Genomic DNA, 13,220 nt, shown 5'->3' on the forward strand with positions numbered 1-13,220 from the left:
TACCAGCTGAGCCACAAGGGAAGCCCGGGGGAGAGAGAAGAGTAAGTCAAATGAACAGAGAATGATTGAGAAGATTAGAAAGAGGGGAATGGTGACTTTAACACAGGGGCCAGCCAAGACCTCGATGTAGGTGAACGCAAAGAGGCCGGCCGAACTAAGGCTGGAAGAGGGGGAAGGTGCGAAGGTGCCCCCGCGATGTCCCCGCCCAGCACTCAGGTACCCCAGGCCCGGGACCTCGCCTGTCCGGTCCACGCCTTGTCCCTGCGCCTGTGACGACGGTCGACACCCAGGAGGCAGGTCGCGATGCTTGACTCTTGAGTGCCCCGCCGGGGCCGCGAGCTAGTCCCCGGGTCGAGGGTGTGCGGGCGGAGGGGTGGACGAGGACCCCACGCAGGCCCGGACCCCGCGCAGGCCCCGCCCTCCCGGCGCAGGCCCCACCCCAGCGCAGGTCCCGCCCACCCGGCGCAGGCCCCGCCCCTAGCAGGCCCTGCCCACGCGCCGCCTGCGCCCACCCGCTCCCGGCCGCCGCCATTGGCCGCGCGAGCCTCCGCCCTCGGCCTCGCACTTCCTGGCGAAGCCATGGCCGTGATCCCGGCCGGCCCGCGGGCTGCGGTGCTCCGGCCCCGCCGCCCCGCCCGCTCGGCCCCGCCGCCAGGGGTCCCTGCGCCGCGCCAGTAGCGCGCCCTCCCAGGTGGGCCTCCGCGCGCGCCCCGCTCCTGCGCGGGCCGGGAGCCGCGCGCCGTCCTGGGGCCGGGGCGGGGGGCGGGCCTGCTTCGGGAGGGTCGCCGGCGCCGCGGTTCCGCCCGTGGGAGCCCTTTGTGCTCGGCGGAGCGCCGGTGAGGACCGCGGGGCGAGGGGGACAGGTGCGGCCTGCCCGTCGGCGCGCGGCCCAGGTAGGCGAGTGTCCCTGCGTCCCGCCCCCGGCGCCCTCTCCGGGCGCCACCCCGCTCCGCGCCCTCCCCCGCCTCGCGGCCCGCGCGAGCCCGCCCGGCGGCCGTTGTGCCGGCGGTTCCGCCTTAGGGTGCCGGGTCCGAGGAAGCGACGGCGGCGTCCGCCGAGAGCCGGGACCTGTGAGTGCGGGCAAGCGTCCAGGTACACCTCCACCTCCACGACGCGGTTACCCCCATCCCCGGAGCGCCGCGGTCCGGCAGGTTTCAGGGTTGAAACCCGGGCTCCCTGGGACCCTTCCGGCCGCCCGGACGTGGCCTCTGTTCCGTGTTTAGTAAAAAGACCTCTCAACACCTCACTCGGTGTCGCCACCGTGCCTGCGGATGGCCTGGACCCCTCACCTGCTTGCAGAAAGCACAGGAGGCAGCTGACACCCACACTCCTGGAGCAGCTGGCCCCCCGAACCGCTTGCCCTCAGACAAAAGGGAGCCTCCGCACGAAGAAAACTCTCTCTAGAAACGTTGGCCTAGAAAACAAAGCTTTTAGCACTGAAGGCAGACCTGAGACCTGGCTGGCTGCCTAGGGTGGTGGAGACCGTCTGCTGCGGGTGACCTTGGGCGGGCCCCACGGCCACCTGAGCCTGGGCATCAGGAGCGGCGGTGACACCTGTCTCGGAGGGTGAAGGTGAAACAAGGAAGTCAGGGGTGAAGAGTAGGATGGATGCTGGTGTCCTTCCCTTCCGTCTCTGAGCCCCCAGCATCCTAGGGGCAGTCAGAAAGGATTGGGGGGAGGGCTACAGCTGGTCTTTGTCACAAAGCTGCTAATTTGCCAAAAGAAATCTACTTATTCCTTCCCCGCAGGAAACTGGCAGGGTAGACTGCGCCGGGATCGCTTCCTCCCCCTCCCCCGCATCACTGGAGCCCCCTCTTGGTTTCCCTGATTATCTTAACAGAGCGCTGACTCCTTGTCACACTGTTATTTGTTAGCAAAAGCTGTGTATTCAGCAGGTGACACATTGACTCTTCTCAACTTGGATAGCAAGGCATAGATCCCAATGGAAACCCTCTGTCCCAGTATATGGCTTGTGCCCATGTTGCTGGCTTAATCCTTCCTCCCTGTGCTCCCATCCTCTGAGGTCCCCCAGAGCCGGGCTGTGTGCTCTTAGTGAGTTGCTTGACATTTCCGAAACTGGAAGAAGCCTATCACGGGGTGAGTACACCAGCCCTTGCCATAGACTCCACCATGAAGTGTGTAGAGGTTAAATTGCTTGTTCAAGTTTATCTTGGATGTTCCAGGCAGGGCATACCCCCGTCCCCTCCCCCATTCTCTCTCAGAGGTTTCCTGCCTCTGGGTGTTTGTTTAATGGCCAAGTGGTGTAGCCTAGGGGTTGAGAGCCTGCAAGCCTCCCTGCCTTGGAATCCTGACTCTGCTGCTGCTTCCTGAGTGTGAAGCTGAGCAAGTTCCTTCCCCTCCCTGTGTCAGCTTCCTCCTCTGTAGACTGAGGGTAATAATGGTGCTGGCCTCCTGGTGATGTTGTGGGGCTGAAATCAGTGAGACACAGAAAACAAGACAGCGCCTGTGTCCGGAACATATTTTATACTTGGTAGTCGTCACCGAACCATATCCTGAACATCATGAAATTTTACAAGGATGAGACTCTCAAAGCCTAGGCCCCTTTCAAGGGCCCGTGTCTGTCCAGTTTTGAAGCTGAACAGATTGAGGTTTGATTCCCAGCCGTTCACTAGCTTTGTGACCTTGAGCTCAACATCTTCATCTGTGAAATGGGTTAAGTGACATCAGCTTGGTCAAGCCATTTTGGAAGTTTAATGTGATAGCAGGTGTCAGTCCTTTAACTTGGTCCTGGGGTCATAGTCTGGGTTCTGAAATGACAACTATTGATGTTGTGGTCTTGATCTATTGGAAAGACGTCCTTCTGATCAAATATCCAAAGGTAGGTGTTTGTAGGCGAGCTTAGAGACAAGACGAGGTGGGACTTTAGGTGAGAAGGGAACGCTTACTATGTGTTGTCTGATTTTAACACCCGAATGTTTTCAGTGCTCAGCGTGACAGAGTGCTTGGAAGTACAGTGTTGTCTCTCTCTTCCCTCCCTTCGCTCTTGCTGTCACTGACACCTGCCAGCAGAGCCTACGATTTGTGAATGACCTTGAGTTATTACCACACGCTCAGAAACCCCGTTCTTGTCGTAGGGCTGCGATCTCGTTTGTGATGGAGGGAAGCCGGCAGACGCGAGTGTCTCGGCCGTACAAGATCAGCGAGTCCTCAAAGGTCTGTGAACGGGTCACTGTGCCGATTGCCCAAGAAGTGTGAGGTTTTTCTAACAAGCTCATTCTCATTGTACAGGCTGATTTTCTATTCTTGGCATTGGTGTTAATCTCCTTAACGATGACTAGAGGCGGCACAGGCAAGAAGTGGAAAAATCATAAAATCAGAGCGGGGGTTGAAGGGAGTGGTGGATGTTAGAAACACAACTGGACTCCTTTATCCTGCACCTTGACCATGAGAGGTGTACAGGACAGGGTGGATGCCATGGGATTCCTGTTTCCACCTGAGGCTCCAAAGATGTCTGTCAAGAAGCCAGCCCCCAGCCTTATAGTGGGGCAGCACTTGGCATACCTGATGTGAAAGGCCAGAGCCTTTCCTGGTCGTGACTTTCTGGGACCCTAGGGGTGAGTGAGGGTGAGTCCCCAGGGCGCTGCTACCTACCTGTGTCACACTGACTGCATCAAACTCATCCTGGGAAGAGGGAGGGGGCAGGCGTCTCATTGGCAGTACATATACCCAGCCCCACCCCAGACCTGCTAAATTAAAATCTGGGAGCAGGACCTGGTAATCTGTAACCTTTAGCAGACTCCTCAGGTGACTTGAAACGGCCCTTGTCCCCACAGCCACTGTAGATAAGGTTCAGGGGACCAATTTGTGGGACAGTCCCCATTTACACCTGTTTCTTTATAAATATCAGTAGCATCCTTTTCTTTAAAAGTCTCCTTTTTTGAAGATTAAATGTCATCGTTGGACTAGATCATGCATTCTCCATGGGGCTGACGTTGCTCACAAGGAGCTGCAGTGTGTTCTTGGGGGTGTGGAAAGAATTTTACCCTTTCAAAGTACATATAATACGTGCCCAGATATATAGACTATATTATGTATTTAAATGACACAGTGAGCTATTAAGAAAAAAATATCTTAAAAGGAGACAAATGAAGAAAGATAAATACCATTTTAGATAAAGGGAGCTGCGAGCAACTTATAGATGAAGAGAAAAAGAGGGAGTGAGGTTCAACAACAGATGTGTGAAAAAGAAGAATGGGGTGTAATTTTCAGGGGAGGCTGGTCCCCCTGAGAACTCTGTTTCCATTAGAGCGGACTGAGAAGGCTCTTGCCAAGCCCGGCTTTATCTGCTGTGAAAACCCAGAAAGGTCTCACTGCTGCCTCAAAGGGGCTTTGTTTCGGAGCTTGGCTGCCAAGACAGCGTAGCTTTCTAAGTTCAACGGCGCCAGAAACCTTTGTCCCTTCAAGCTAGATTCTGAACCGGTTTCTCTTTGAATTGAAGCTTTCAGGAACAGGCTTCTCTATCCCTTGGTTCATTGTATTTATGTTCCTAACATTTTATACTTACCAAGTGCCCAAATCATAACGTGCCCTTGAGTTTCTAGACATTCATCACACCCATGTGGCCCGAACCTGGATAAGTTAAAAAGAACATAACCAGACCCCTCCGGGTCCCTGCAGTTGGGAGAGCCACTCTCCCAGCTTTCAGCTGCGCGGTTTCACCTGCCCTTGAACTTGTATGAATGGAGTCAGGGGCGGATCCTCTGTGTGCCTGCTCCCTGCTCTCGTTACCCTGCTTCTGAGGGTTACCCCAGTTACTGCATGTGGTGGTACACCTTGCCTGTCTCAGATCAGTGGAGTCTTCCATTCTGTGGCTGCCCCTGCTCATTTATCTCCTCTAAAATGTGTCGATCCAATTTGATGGTGAATTCTTTGTTTTTTAATGTTTGTTTGTTTATTTTGGTTGTGCCACGTGGCTTGTGGGACTTTAGTCCCCCGACCAGAGATTGAACCCATACACCATGCAGTGGAAGCGAGGAGTCCTAACCGCTGGATCACCAGGGAAGTCCCTGAGTTCTTTTTTAGTGTAAGGTACCCCGTCCTCAGGTTCCTTAGTGGCTCAGCGGCAGAGGGTCCACCTGCCAATTCAGGAGACACAGGTTTGATCCCTGGGTTGGGAAGATCCTGGAGGAGGAAATGGCAATCCACTCCAGTATTCTTGCCTCGAAAAATCCCATGGACAGAGGAGCCTGGTGGGCTGCAGTCTATGGGGTTGCAGAGTCGGACACGACCTTACAACTAAACAGCAACGACAACCCCATAGCTCCTCCTTTCTGTCCAGCGTTAGACCCTGAGTACCTGTGTTTCTTCACCTTGCCTAGCCCTTGAGGATGGTGCTAAAATAAGAAATGAAGGAATGAACAGGGTTAATGTCATGGGAGAAAGTCAAAGGTCAGAGTTTCTAAATTACGTGAAGTGCTGCAACTCTTTTACTGATGACCCTTTAAAGTCGGGAAGTTACGTTTGTCTGTTTTTAGTTCTTGGCTCTGCTGCTGCACCAAACAGCTGGAAACAGGCTGCGATGGAGACCCAGGTGAAGAACTAGACGAGCCCACTTAGCCTGGAGGCCCAGCTGTAGAAGCAGTGAAGGCGTCCCTGCCTTGGCTGTCTGCAGCAGATAGCCCCGTGGCAGCTGTCCTCCGGGGCTCTCCCTATCCTTGCCCCTCCCCAGGGCTGTTTCCTTTTCACTCCGCAGCTAGGGGCGTGTGTACCCCTATTTAACTGTGATAGTGCCGGTGCCCCCACCAGCTTGGAAGCAACCAGGAGACCAGGGTGGGCTCAGAGCTCACCTGAGGCCCCTCACTTGCTTCTCAAGGACACTAGCCTTCACTGTCACTTGATAGCCCACTCCTGTGGTGCCTTTTTATTTCCTTACTTCAGTCTGCACCCAAGAGGGGCCCCAAGCCAGCTTGTGCTGGAGCCCAGACCTTTCCTGCTCAATTGTAAGCCAAAACCAGGCCAGCCCAGCTCTCTGTGGATAACCAGAATAGGCAGAAATATCCATGTGTGGACCTCCAAGAAGCCACCCTGTAATGTCAGGCCGGAGAGCCTGGCTCTGTAGACTTGGAAGAGAAGGGAGCTCTAAGGATCGGCTGCATGGTGTCCTCAGATTGTGAGGATGTTGCCTGAGACTCGTATGGATGGAGCCATGGGTGTTGGAACTGGCTGGACGGGAAGGACCACAGGGAGATAAAGTGGCCCGTTACTAGTGCATCAGAGGTGGTAGAGAGCAGATTTGGAAGGGAAGGAAAAACCAAGTCCCTCCCATAGAACACATGTTGAGAAGTAATCTCTAGGGACCTGTGTGCAAGTCAGCCAGCTGCTTGCACCTGCACAGCCTCACCCCCCGTCTTCCTTTCTGTCATCCCCCACCTCCACCCTCACCAGACTTAATGCCCAGCCCTCCCAGCCCTTTTTCCCAATCACCCTTGAATCGCCCTGCTGATGTTTCTGAATGGTCTGTTTTACCACATGTTGAACCATCTTGTTTTTATAGGGAGTAAATAGAGCAGTGTGAAATATCCTGATTATTCCATCCAGGATTTAGAAACTGTTGTCTAAAGTCTGAGTTTTCTTTGTATCTTTAAAAGCCCAGGGCAGACAGACAACAGTCAGTCAATGTCCACCAACCTGAATGTATTGAATTAACTCCTATTAATTATTCGTGTCAGTTGATTTGTTACTTCCTGTGTAGTGTGGTGATGAAAGGTTTGGGCTCTGGAATCAGATCCAGGTTGAAATCCCAGCGCTGCCTGTCAGTCACTGTGGGATTTTGGACAGATTTCGTGGTCTCTCTGAGCCTGACTTTTCCTCATCTGGAAATACAATTGACGCTCCCTTGGAGGGTTCCCGTGATGCTCAGACAAGAGCATGCAGTCACGTGCACAGGGGGGTGTGTAGCAGTGTTCCTGCAATTTACATACGTTTCTTTTAACCCGGGCCATGACTGCTAAAGCCGTGTTTCTGAAAGTAAGATTCCCCAGGCACGTTAGTCTCTGGGCCCCACAATCTTGCTGGATGGTCTCTGTAGCCTAAGTGTTGGCACTGTGCCTCCGTGGGGACTGAAGGGCCCAGCAGGTGATTTCTGCTGCCGCTCCCCTGGGGCCAGCTCTGTGCCAGGTTCTGTCTCAGGACCCCCGCAAACCTGGGTGATGAACACCCTCAGCCTCACTTGTGAGACCAGGAACGGAGGCTCAGAGCCTGCTTGAGACTCAGAGGCTGCAGAGCTGGGGCTCCACCAACTCCCATCCCACCAGAGAGGCTCCGCCCCACATAACTTCACCCTCCCCATGGGACAGCATTTGCAAACCTCTGCCATGACACGCACTTGCTGAGAAGGAAAGAGAGATGGGAAAGGAGGGAATGAGGAACACTTTGGGGAATTCTGTTTATAAAGGAGGAGGATGGGGGAAAATGAAAGGAAAAAAGAAAGATTGAGTAAATTTAATTTGTAAAGAAACGGAACTGAAAGTTGCTCAGTCATGTCTGACTCTTTGCTGACCCCATGGACTGTAGCCCACCAGGCTCCTCTGCCCATGGGATTCTCCAGGCAAGAGTACTGGAGTGGGTTGCCATGCCCTCCTCCAGGGATCCTCCTAACCCAGGGATCAAATCCGGGTCTCCCGCATTGCAGGCAGATTCATTACCATCTCAGCCACCAGGGAAGCCCAATACAAATATAGACACACGCACAGTGAAACACCCTTATTTTCTGCGAGGCACTCTGGCACTGTGTCTCCCGTTCTCTCTCCTTCTGCCGTGTGTTGAGTGCTGATCGGGCTCCCCTCCTGACGGGCGCTCTCACCGCTGCAGGTGTACCGCTGGGCCGAGCACGCCGGCACGGTGCTGCAGCGGCTGAACGAGCAGCGCCTGCGCGGCCTCTTCTGCGACGTGGTCCTGGTGGCCGACGAGCAGCGCCTGCCGGCCCACCGCAACCTGCTGGCCGTGTGCAGCGACTACTTCAACTCCATGTTCACCCTGGGCATGCGCGAGGCCTTCCAGAAGGAGGTGGAGCTGATCGGCGCCTCTTACATCGGGCTCAAGGCCGTGGTGGACTTCCTGTACGGCGGGGAGCTGGTGCTGGACGGCGGCAACATCGACTACGTGCTGGAGACGGCCCACCTGCTGCAGATCTGGACTGCAGTGGACTTCTGCTGCGAGTACCTGGAGCAGGAGGTGAGCGAGGACAACTACCTGTACCTGCAGGAGCTGGCCTCCATCTACAGCCTCAAGCGGCTGGACGCCTTCATCGACGGCTTCATCCTCAGCCGCTTCGGCACGCTGTCCTTCACGCCCGACTTCCTGCAGAACATCTCCATGCAGAAGCTGTGCGCCTACCTGGGCAGCAGTGAGGTGCAGCGGGAGTGTGAGCACGACCTGCTGCAGGCCGCCCTGCAGTGGCTGACTCAGCAGCCTGAGCGCGAGGCCCACGCCTACCAGGTGCTGGAGAACATCCACTTCCCACTCATCCCCAAGAACGACCTGCTGCACCGCGTCAAGCCCGCCGTGTGCTCACTGCTGCCGCGCGAGGCCAACTGCGAGGGCTTCATCGAGGAGGCCGTGCGCTACCACAACAACCTGGCGGCCCAGCCCGTCATGCAGACCAAGCGCACGGCCCTCCGCACCACCCAGGAGTGCCTGCTCTTCGTGGGCGGCGAGGTCTCCGAGCGGTGTCTGGAGCTCAGCGACGACACCTGCTACCTGGATGCCCAGAGCGAGCAGTGGGTCAAGGAGACGCCCCTGCCGGCCCGGCGGAGCCACCACTGCGTTGCCGTGCTGGGGGGGTTCATCTTCATCGCCGGCGGCAGCTTCTCACGGGACAACGGAGGGGATGCAGCCTCCAATCTCCTTTATAGGTATGACCCCCGCTGTAAACAGTGGATCAAGGTGAGATTAAAGCCAGATTATTTCTTTACTCTTGAGGACTTTCCATCTCCTTAACCTTAGTCTTGACTGCCCCCCCACCCCCTTCTCTTGGGCCTGGATGGCCATCCTGCTTCTGAACTAGGTGTGATAAAGTGATGAGCCCCATCACGGCCCCCTAATGGGGGCGGTGAGGGGTGACTGGCCACCTTCTGCAGGGATGGGCCACGTCCAGAGCACCGCTGCCCCGTAGAACTCTCTGTACCGGCAGAACCGTTCTATGTCTGTGCCATCCAACAGTAGCCACCAGCCACCTGTGGCAATTGAGGGCTTGAAGTGTGGCCCACGGGACTAAAGAACTGAGTTTTCAGTTTTATTTCATTTTCATTCATTTAAACTTGAGTGTGAATGGCCACGTGAGACTAGTGGCTACCACCCTGGATGGCACTGGTCTGGGGACTTGACCCATAGTTCTGACAGCCTCCCCAGGTCTCGGAGTCTCCGCCAAGCTCCTCTCTGGGACGGGTTTGGAGGTGCTTCAGGGAGGCTGCAAAGGCTTATGCCTCGTAGGAGCCATGGCCCCTTGGCAGGCGTGGTGGCTAATTCTGGGAAGGGCCTGGGTCTTGGTATCAGACCCAGGTTCACGGCCCAGCTTGGCTAAATTGTAGCTGAGAGTTTCAGGCCGGTTCCATGCCCACTCCAAATCTCAGCTTCTCCCTCTGGAAACAGGTGAGGGGACATTGACCTTCCAGGGTCACGGTTGTAGCTCACATTTTGGGGGGTTGGGGTTGTGCTCCTTTGCTCTCCAGAACCACAGCTCCACCCACACGAGTCTGTCCCAGTCTTTATACTCACATCTCAGTCTGCTGACCTAATTCGGAGCTTTCCTGAGCTCAAAGCTCAGAAGGGACTCAGATGACTTTTTGATTTTATTCTCAAAAATATAAAAACAACCGCTTTGTAAGTCTTGCCACAAGAAGGAAGCTCCCAGCCTTGAAGGCTGGCCTCCAGACCATCATAGCAGTGGCAGCCTAACCGTGCAGTCGCCTGTGGGACTGTCTTCATTCGAGTGTCTTGCTTGTCGTTAATATCTTTAATTCGAATGTCCTGAATGTCTTTAAAAAAGAAAACAGAAGCTTGGGTCTCCTGTTGGTAATCTCCTGCTGAGTGCCACTTTCTGCCCGTCAACACGGATGGCAATCAGTACTAGTTTTTAAAATATCTGATCGTGGGGGGCGAGGGGAGAGGTGAACTTACATTTCAGGAAACCAGTCCAGCCGCTGGGACCCGTGTGTCCTGCAGAATTCTAGTCCACGTGTGCCAGACAGGTTTGGGGAAGTGAATTCTCCATGCCCCTCATGGGGATTCATGAGGTCTTGAGGGTCCCACCTTCTTCTTCCAGTTTGGCTCCCTTCCCCAGACTCACGTGGCTGCTGCCTCACCTGGGCTGTGTCTTCCGTGGAGCAGGTTGGGGACACAGTGCTGGATGTTGATGCTGACCCGAGTTTGGGAATGGGGAAGTACAGGTGTGTCGCCTCCGCAGGTGGCCTCCATGAACCAGCGCCGCGTGGATTTCTACCTGGCCTCCATCGAGGACATGCTGGTGGCCGTCGGCGGTCGAAATGAGAACGGCGCACTCTCCTCGGTGGAGACCTACAGCCCCAAGACCGACTCCTGGTCTTACGTGGCCGGCCTGCCAAGGTGATTGGGGCTTGGGAGCAGACCTACAGATGCTGAGGCTCTGGGATGGCAGTTGAGCCCACCTGCCTCTCTGGGTATCTTGGCCTCCAATTCCAGGTGGAGTCTCCTGGCTTGTAAATACCAGCGTGAGGAGCAGAGGGTGTAGTGGTGACGTGTCAGGGCGCCTGTTCTAAGCCTCCGGAGTGCTCCATTACTAAGTCTCTTCACTGCCTGAGTTTCAGGGAGTGGGTTCTGGGTTCAGGGAGTGAGAGATTTACTGAAAACCTCTCAACTTTGGGCAGGAGGCGTTCAGAGGGTTGTCTGTGCTCCATCTGACTCGAGCAGGTGTCCCCATCCCGTGCTGTCTCTGCTTCTTCATCCGTGAAGGGGACGTTGATGACTGTCCCACCCTGCCCAGCTGTCCGTTCACTGCGTTTGTTATCATCACGAGTTTAGCAGAAGGGCCTGTCATTTATCTGACCAGCTCTTTGCAATCAAACCTGCAAGTGCAGCCTCTGAAGCAGGCTTGCTGTGGAACACGTCTGAGTGTCTAGGGGTCTTTGTCCCTGGGACTTAGAAGAGGGTATGGGGTAAGCGTCTGGGTGTGGCTCCCAGCTCCTCCACTGAGCCACCAGGGAAGCCCTACCCGGGCACCTGTGAATAGAATGATGACCGTGTGCCAGCGTGGGCCTCGTGCTTCACGTGATGAGTTGAGTCCCTCGATCCCCAGAATAACTAGCAGGGTGGATTGTAACACACCTAGTTTATCACTCAAACCCAGACGACCGTGGATGGGGAAGCTGACCGTGGAAATCTTGACCTTGTCCTAGGCAAGCCCTTAGCTTCCTCTCTCCCTCTGTCCATTCACCCATCCGCAGGTTCACCTACGGCCATGCAGGCACTATCTACAAGGACTTTGTGTACATCTCGGGGGGCCACGACTACCAGATCGGCCCCTACCGCAAGAACCTGCTGTGCTACGACCACCGGACGGATGTGTGGGAGGAGCGGCGGCCCATGAGCACGGCGCGCGGCTGGCACAGCATGTGCAGCCTGGGGGACAGCATCTACTCCATCGGCGGCAGCGACGACAGCCTGGAGTCCATGGAGCGCTTCGACGTGCTGGGCGTGGAGGCCTACAGCCCGCAGTGCAACCAGTGGACGCGCGTGGCGCCCCTGCTGCACGCCAACAGCGAGTCGGGCGTGGCCGTGTGGGAGGGCCGCATCTACATCCTGGGGGGCTACAGCTGGGAGAACACGGCCTTCTCCAAGACTGTGCAGGTCTACGACCGCGACAAGGACAAGTGGAGCGAGGGCACTGAGCTGCCCAAGGCCATCGCCGGCGTGTCGGCCTGCGTGTGTGCCCTGAAGCCGCGGCTGGAGGACAAGAAGAGGAAGGGCAAGGGCAAGAGGCCCCAGGACCGCGGCCAGTGACCCCCGGCCTGCCGGCAGACCCGCAGCCACCCGGGAGAACCCGGCACCATTATGTACGACTTAGCAGCTTTTTTTTTTTTTACTTTTATGATTCTTGGTATTTCTATGGTATCACAGTAACCAATTAAATATTCTATATGACTTGACATATCATCTTGCTTGAGTAATTAACCTGGGGCCCAGGCAGGAGTGGTCCCTGCATCTGCGCGGGGCTGCTTCCCAAGTCACCAACCCCTGTGGGTGCCCCCCCAGCCCCACTCCCCGACCATCCCGCTGAGAGCAGCCAGGGCAAGAGTGACCCAGAAGTTTCTGTAGTGGAATGAAGGGCTCCAGTGTGACAGTGCAGGCCCTGGAGTCCACGCCTCCCCAAACCTGTCTGAGCTGTTCAAGACCCAGGTTCCTGGGCCCCACCTCAGAATTATCGATTCTGAGACCACCAGGAGTGATGGTAGGGGTGGGGGGCCGAGAGGGGGGCTGAAAACTACTGCCCCTGGAATGCCTGAGCGTCAGCCATGCTTGGGAATCACTGGCCAGGTGGTTTTTTACAAGCAGGACAGAGAGACTCCTGGAGAGTGACCGAGGGTCACCAGCAACCCAGGCAGTCAGGTAAGGTGTCGGACTTCTCACCAGGGATGTCTCCCCACTGGCCTTTCTTCCTCAGGTAACCGTTTCTCCCGGTTGGTCATCTTCCCGAATTCTAGAAGGGAACAGGTAATCAAGGGAGAAAGGAAAGCAGGCACAAGGCTCTTGATAAGCGTTATTCTGTAATTTGTGCTTTGGTCTTTTTATTGTCTCTTCTGGAACCCACTGTTTCTTAGATTACTGATGTACTGAGCCTCACGAATCTCCATTTATCACTCAGGAAAGAAGGGGGCAGGTGGAACGTGCCATTGTGTTCTATGACGCCCGCTCTGAGACGCCCCAGGAGGCTCCCACATGAAGGAGGGCCCGGGGACCCCTGACCAGAGGAGGCTGTCGGAGCTTCTCCGCAACTCCAGTGCCAGATCCTATCCCTCCCGGCTGTCGCCAGGTAGTCCTGTGCTGGGGGCACACTCTTCAACAAGTCTCGAGCTGCTTCCCACCATTAAGGACGGGTGAGATCCTGGCCAGGCCTCCTCCCAGGGGTCGAGGTCTCCCAGTCTGTGTGAGCTGTGATGGTGGATTCCGCACCTCCTCCTGAGATGTGCGACCACCCCTGCTGGTCCCGCAGTTACCAGAACTGACAG

At 56.0% G+C, this 13,220-nt stretch overlaps 1 protein-coding gene across 3 annotated transcripts; it reads left to right on the forward strand.

Moving 5' to 3' along the window:
- The first annotated feature begins 582 nt into the window (after positions 1-582).
- Positions 583-12,140, forward strand: KLHL36 (kelch like family member 36). 3 transcript variants are annotated; one of them, XM_061138309.1, is made up of 5 exons: positions 583-691; positions 3,096-3,174; positions 7,831-8,904; positions 10,424-10,581; positions 11,439-12,140. In XM_061138309.1, the coding sequence occupies exons 2-5, from the start codon at positions 3,115-3,117 to the stop codon at positions 11,992-11,994; spliced, it is 1,848 nt and encodes a 615-aa protein (XP_060994292.1). In that variant the 5' UTR covers positions 583-691; positions 3,096-3,114; the 3' UTR covers positions 11,995-12,140. The 3 variants fall into 3 exon arrangements, with proteins under 3 accessions (XP_060994292.1, XP_060994293.1, XP_060994294.1); XM_061138310.1 differs by lacking the exon at positions 583-691 and adding an exon at positions 975-1,092; XM_061138311.1 differs by lacking the exon at positions 583-691 and adding an exon at positions 2,077-2,097.
- The last annotated feature ends 1,080 nt before the right edge of the window (positions 12,141-13,220 follow it).

This window comes from Dama dama, chromosome 4 (assembly GCF_033118175.1).
Source record: "Dama dama isolate Ldn47 chromosome 4, ASM3311817v1, whole genome shotgun sequence".
Taxonomy (NCBI): domain Eukaryota; kingdom Metazoa; phylum Chordata; class Mammalia; order Artiodactyla; family Cervidae; genus Dama; species Dama dama.

Bases quoted from the DNA above. Each gene is read 5' to 3' on its own strand.
- KLHL36 (XM_061138309.1), top strand. From the start codon at position 3,115: ATGGAGGGAAGCCGGCAGACGCGAGTGTCTCGGCCGTACAAGATCAGC. The intron at 3,175-7,830 runs GTCTGTGAACGG...TCACCGCTGCAG, and splicing joins AGATCAGCGAGTCCTCAAAG to GTGTACCGCTGGGCCGAGCA. The intron at 10,582-11,438 runs GTGATTGGGGCT...ACCCATCCGCAG, and splicing joins TACGTGGCCGGCCTGCCAAG to GTTCACCTACGGCCATGCAG.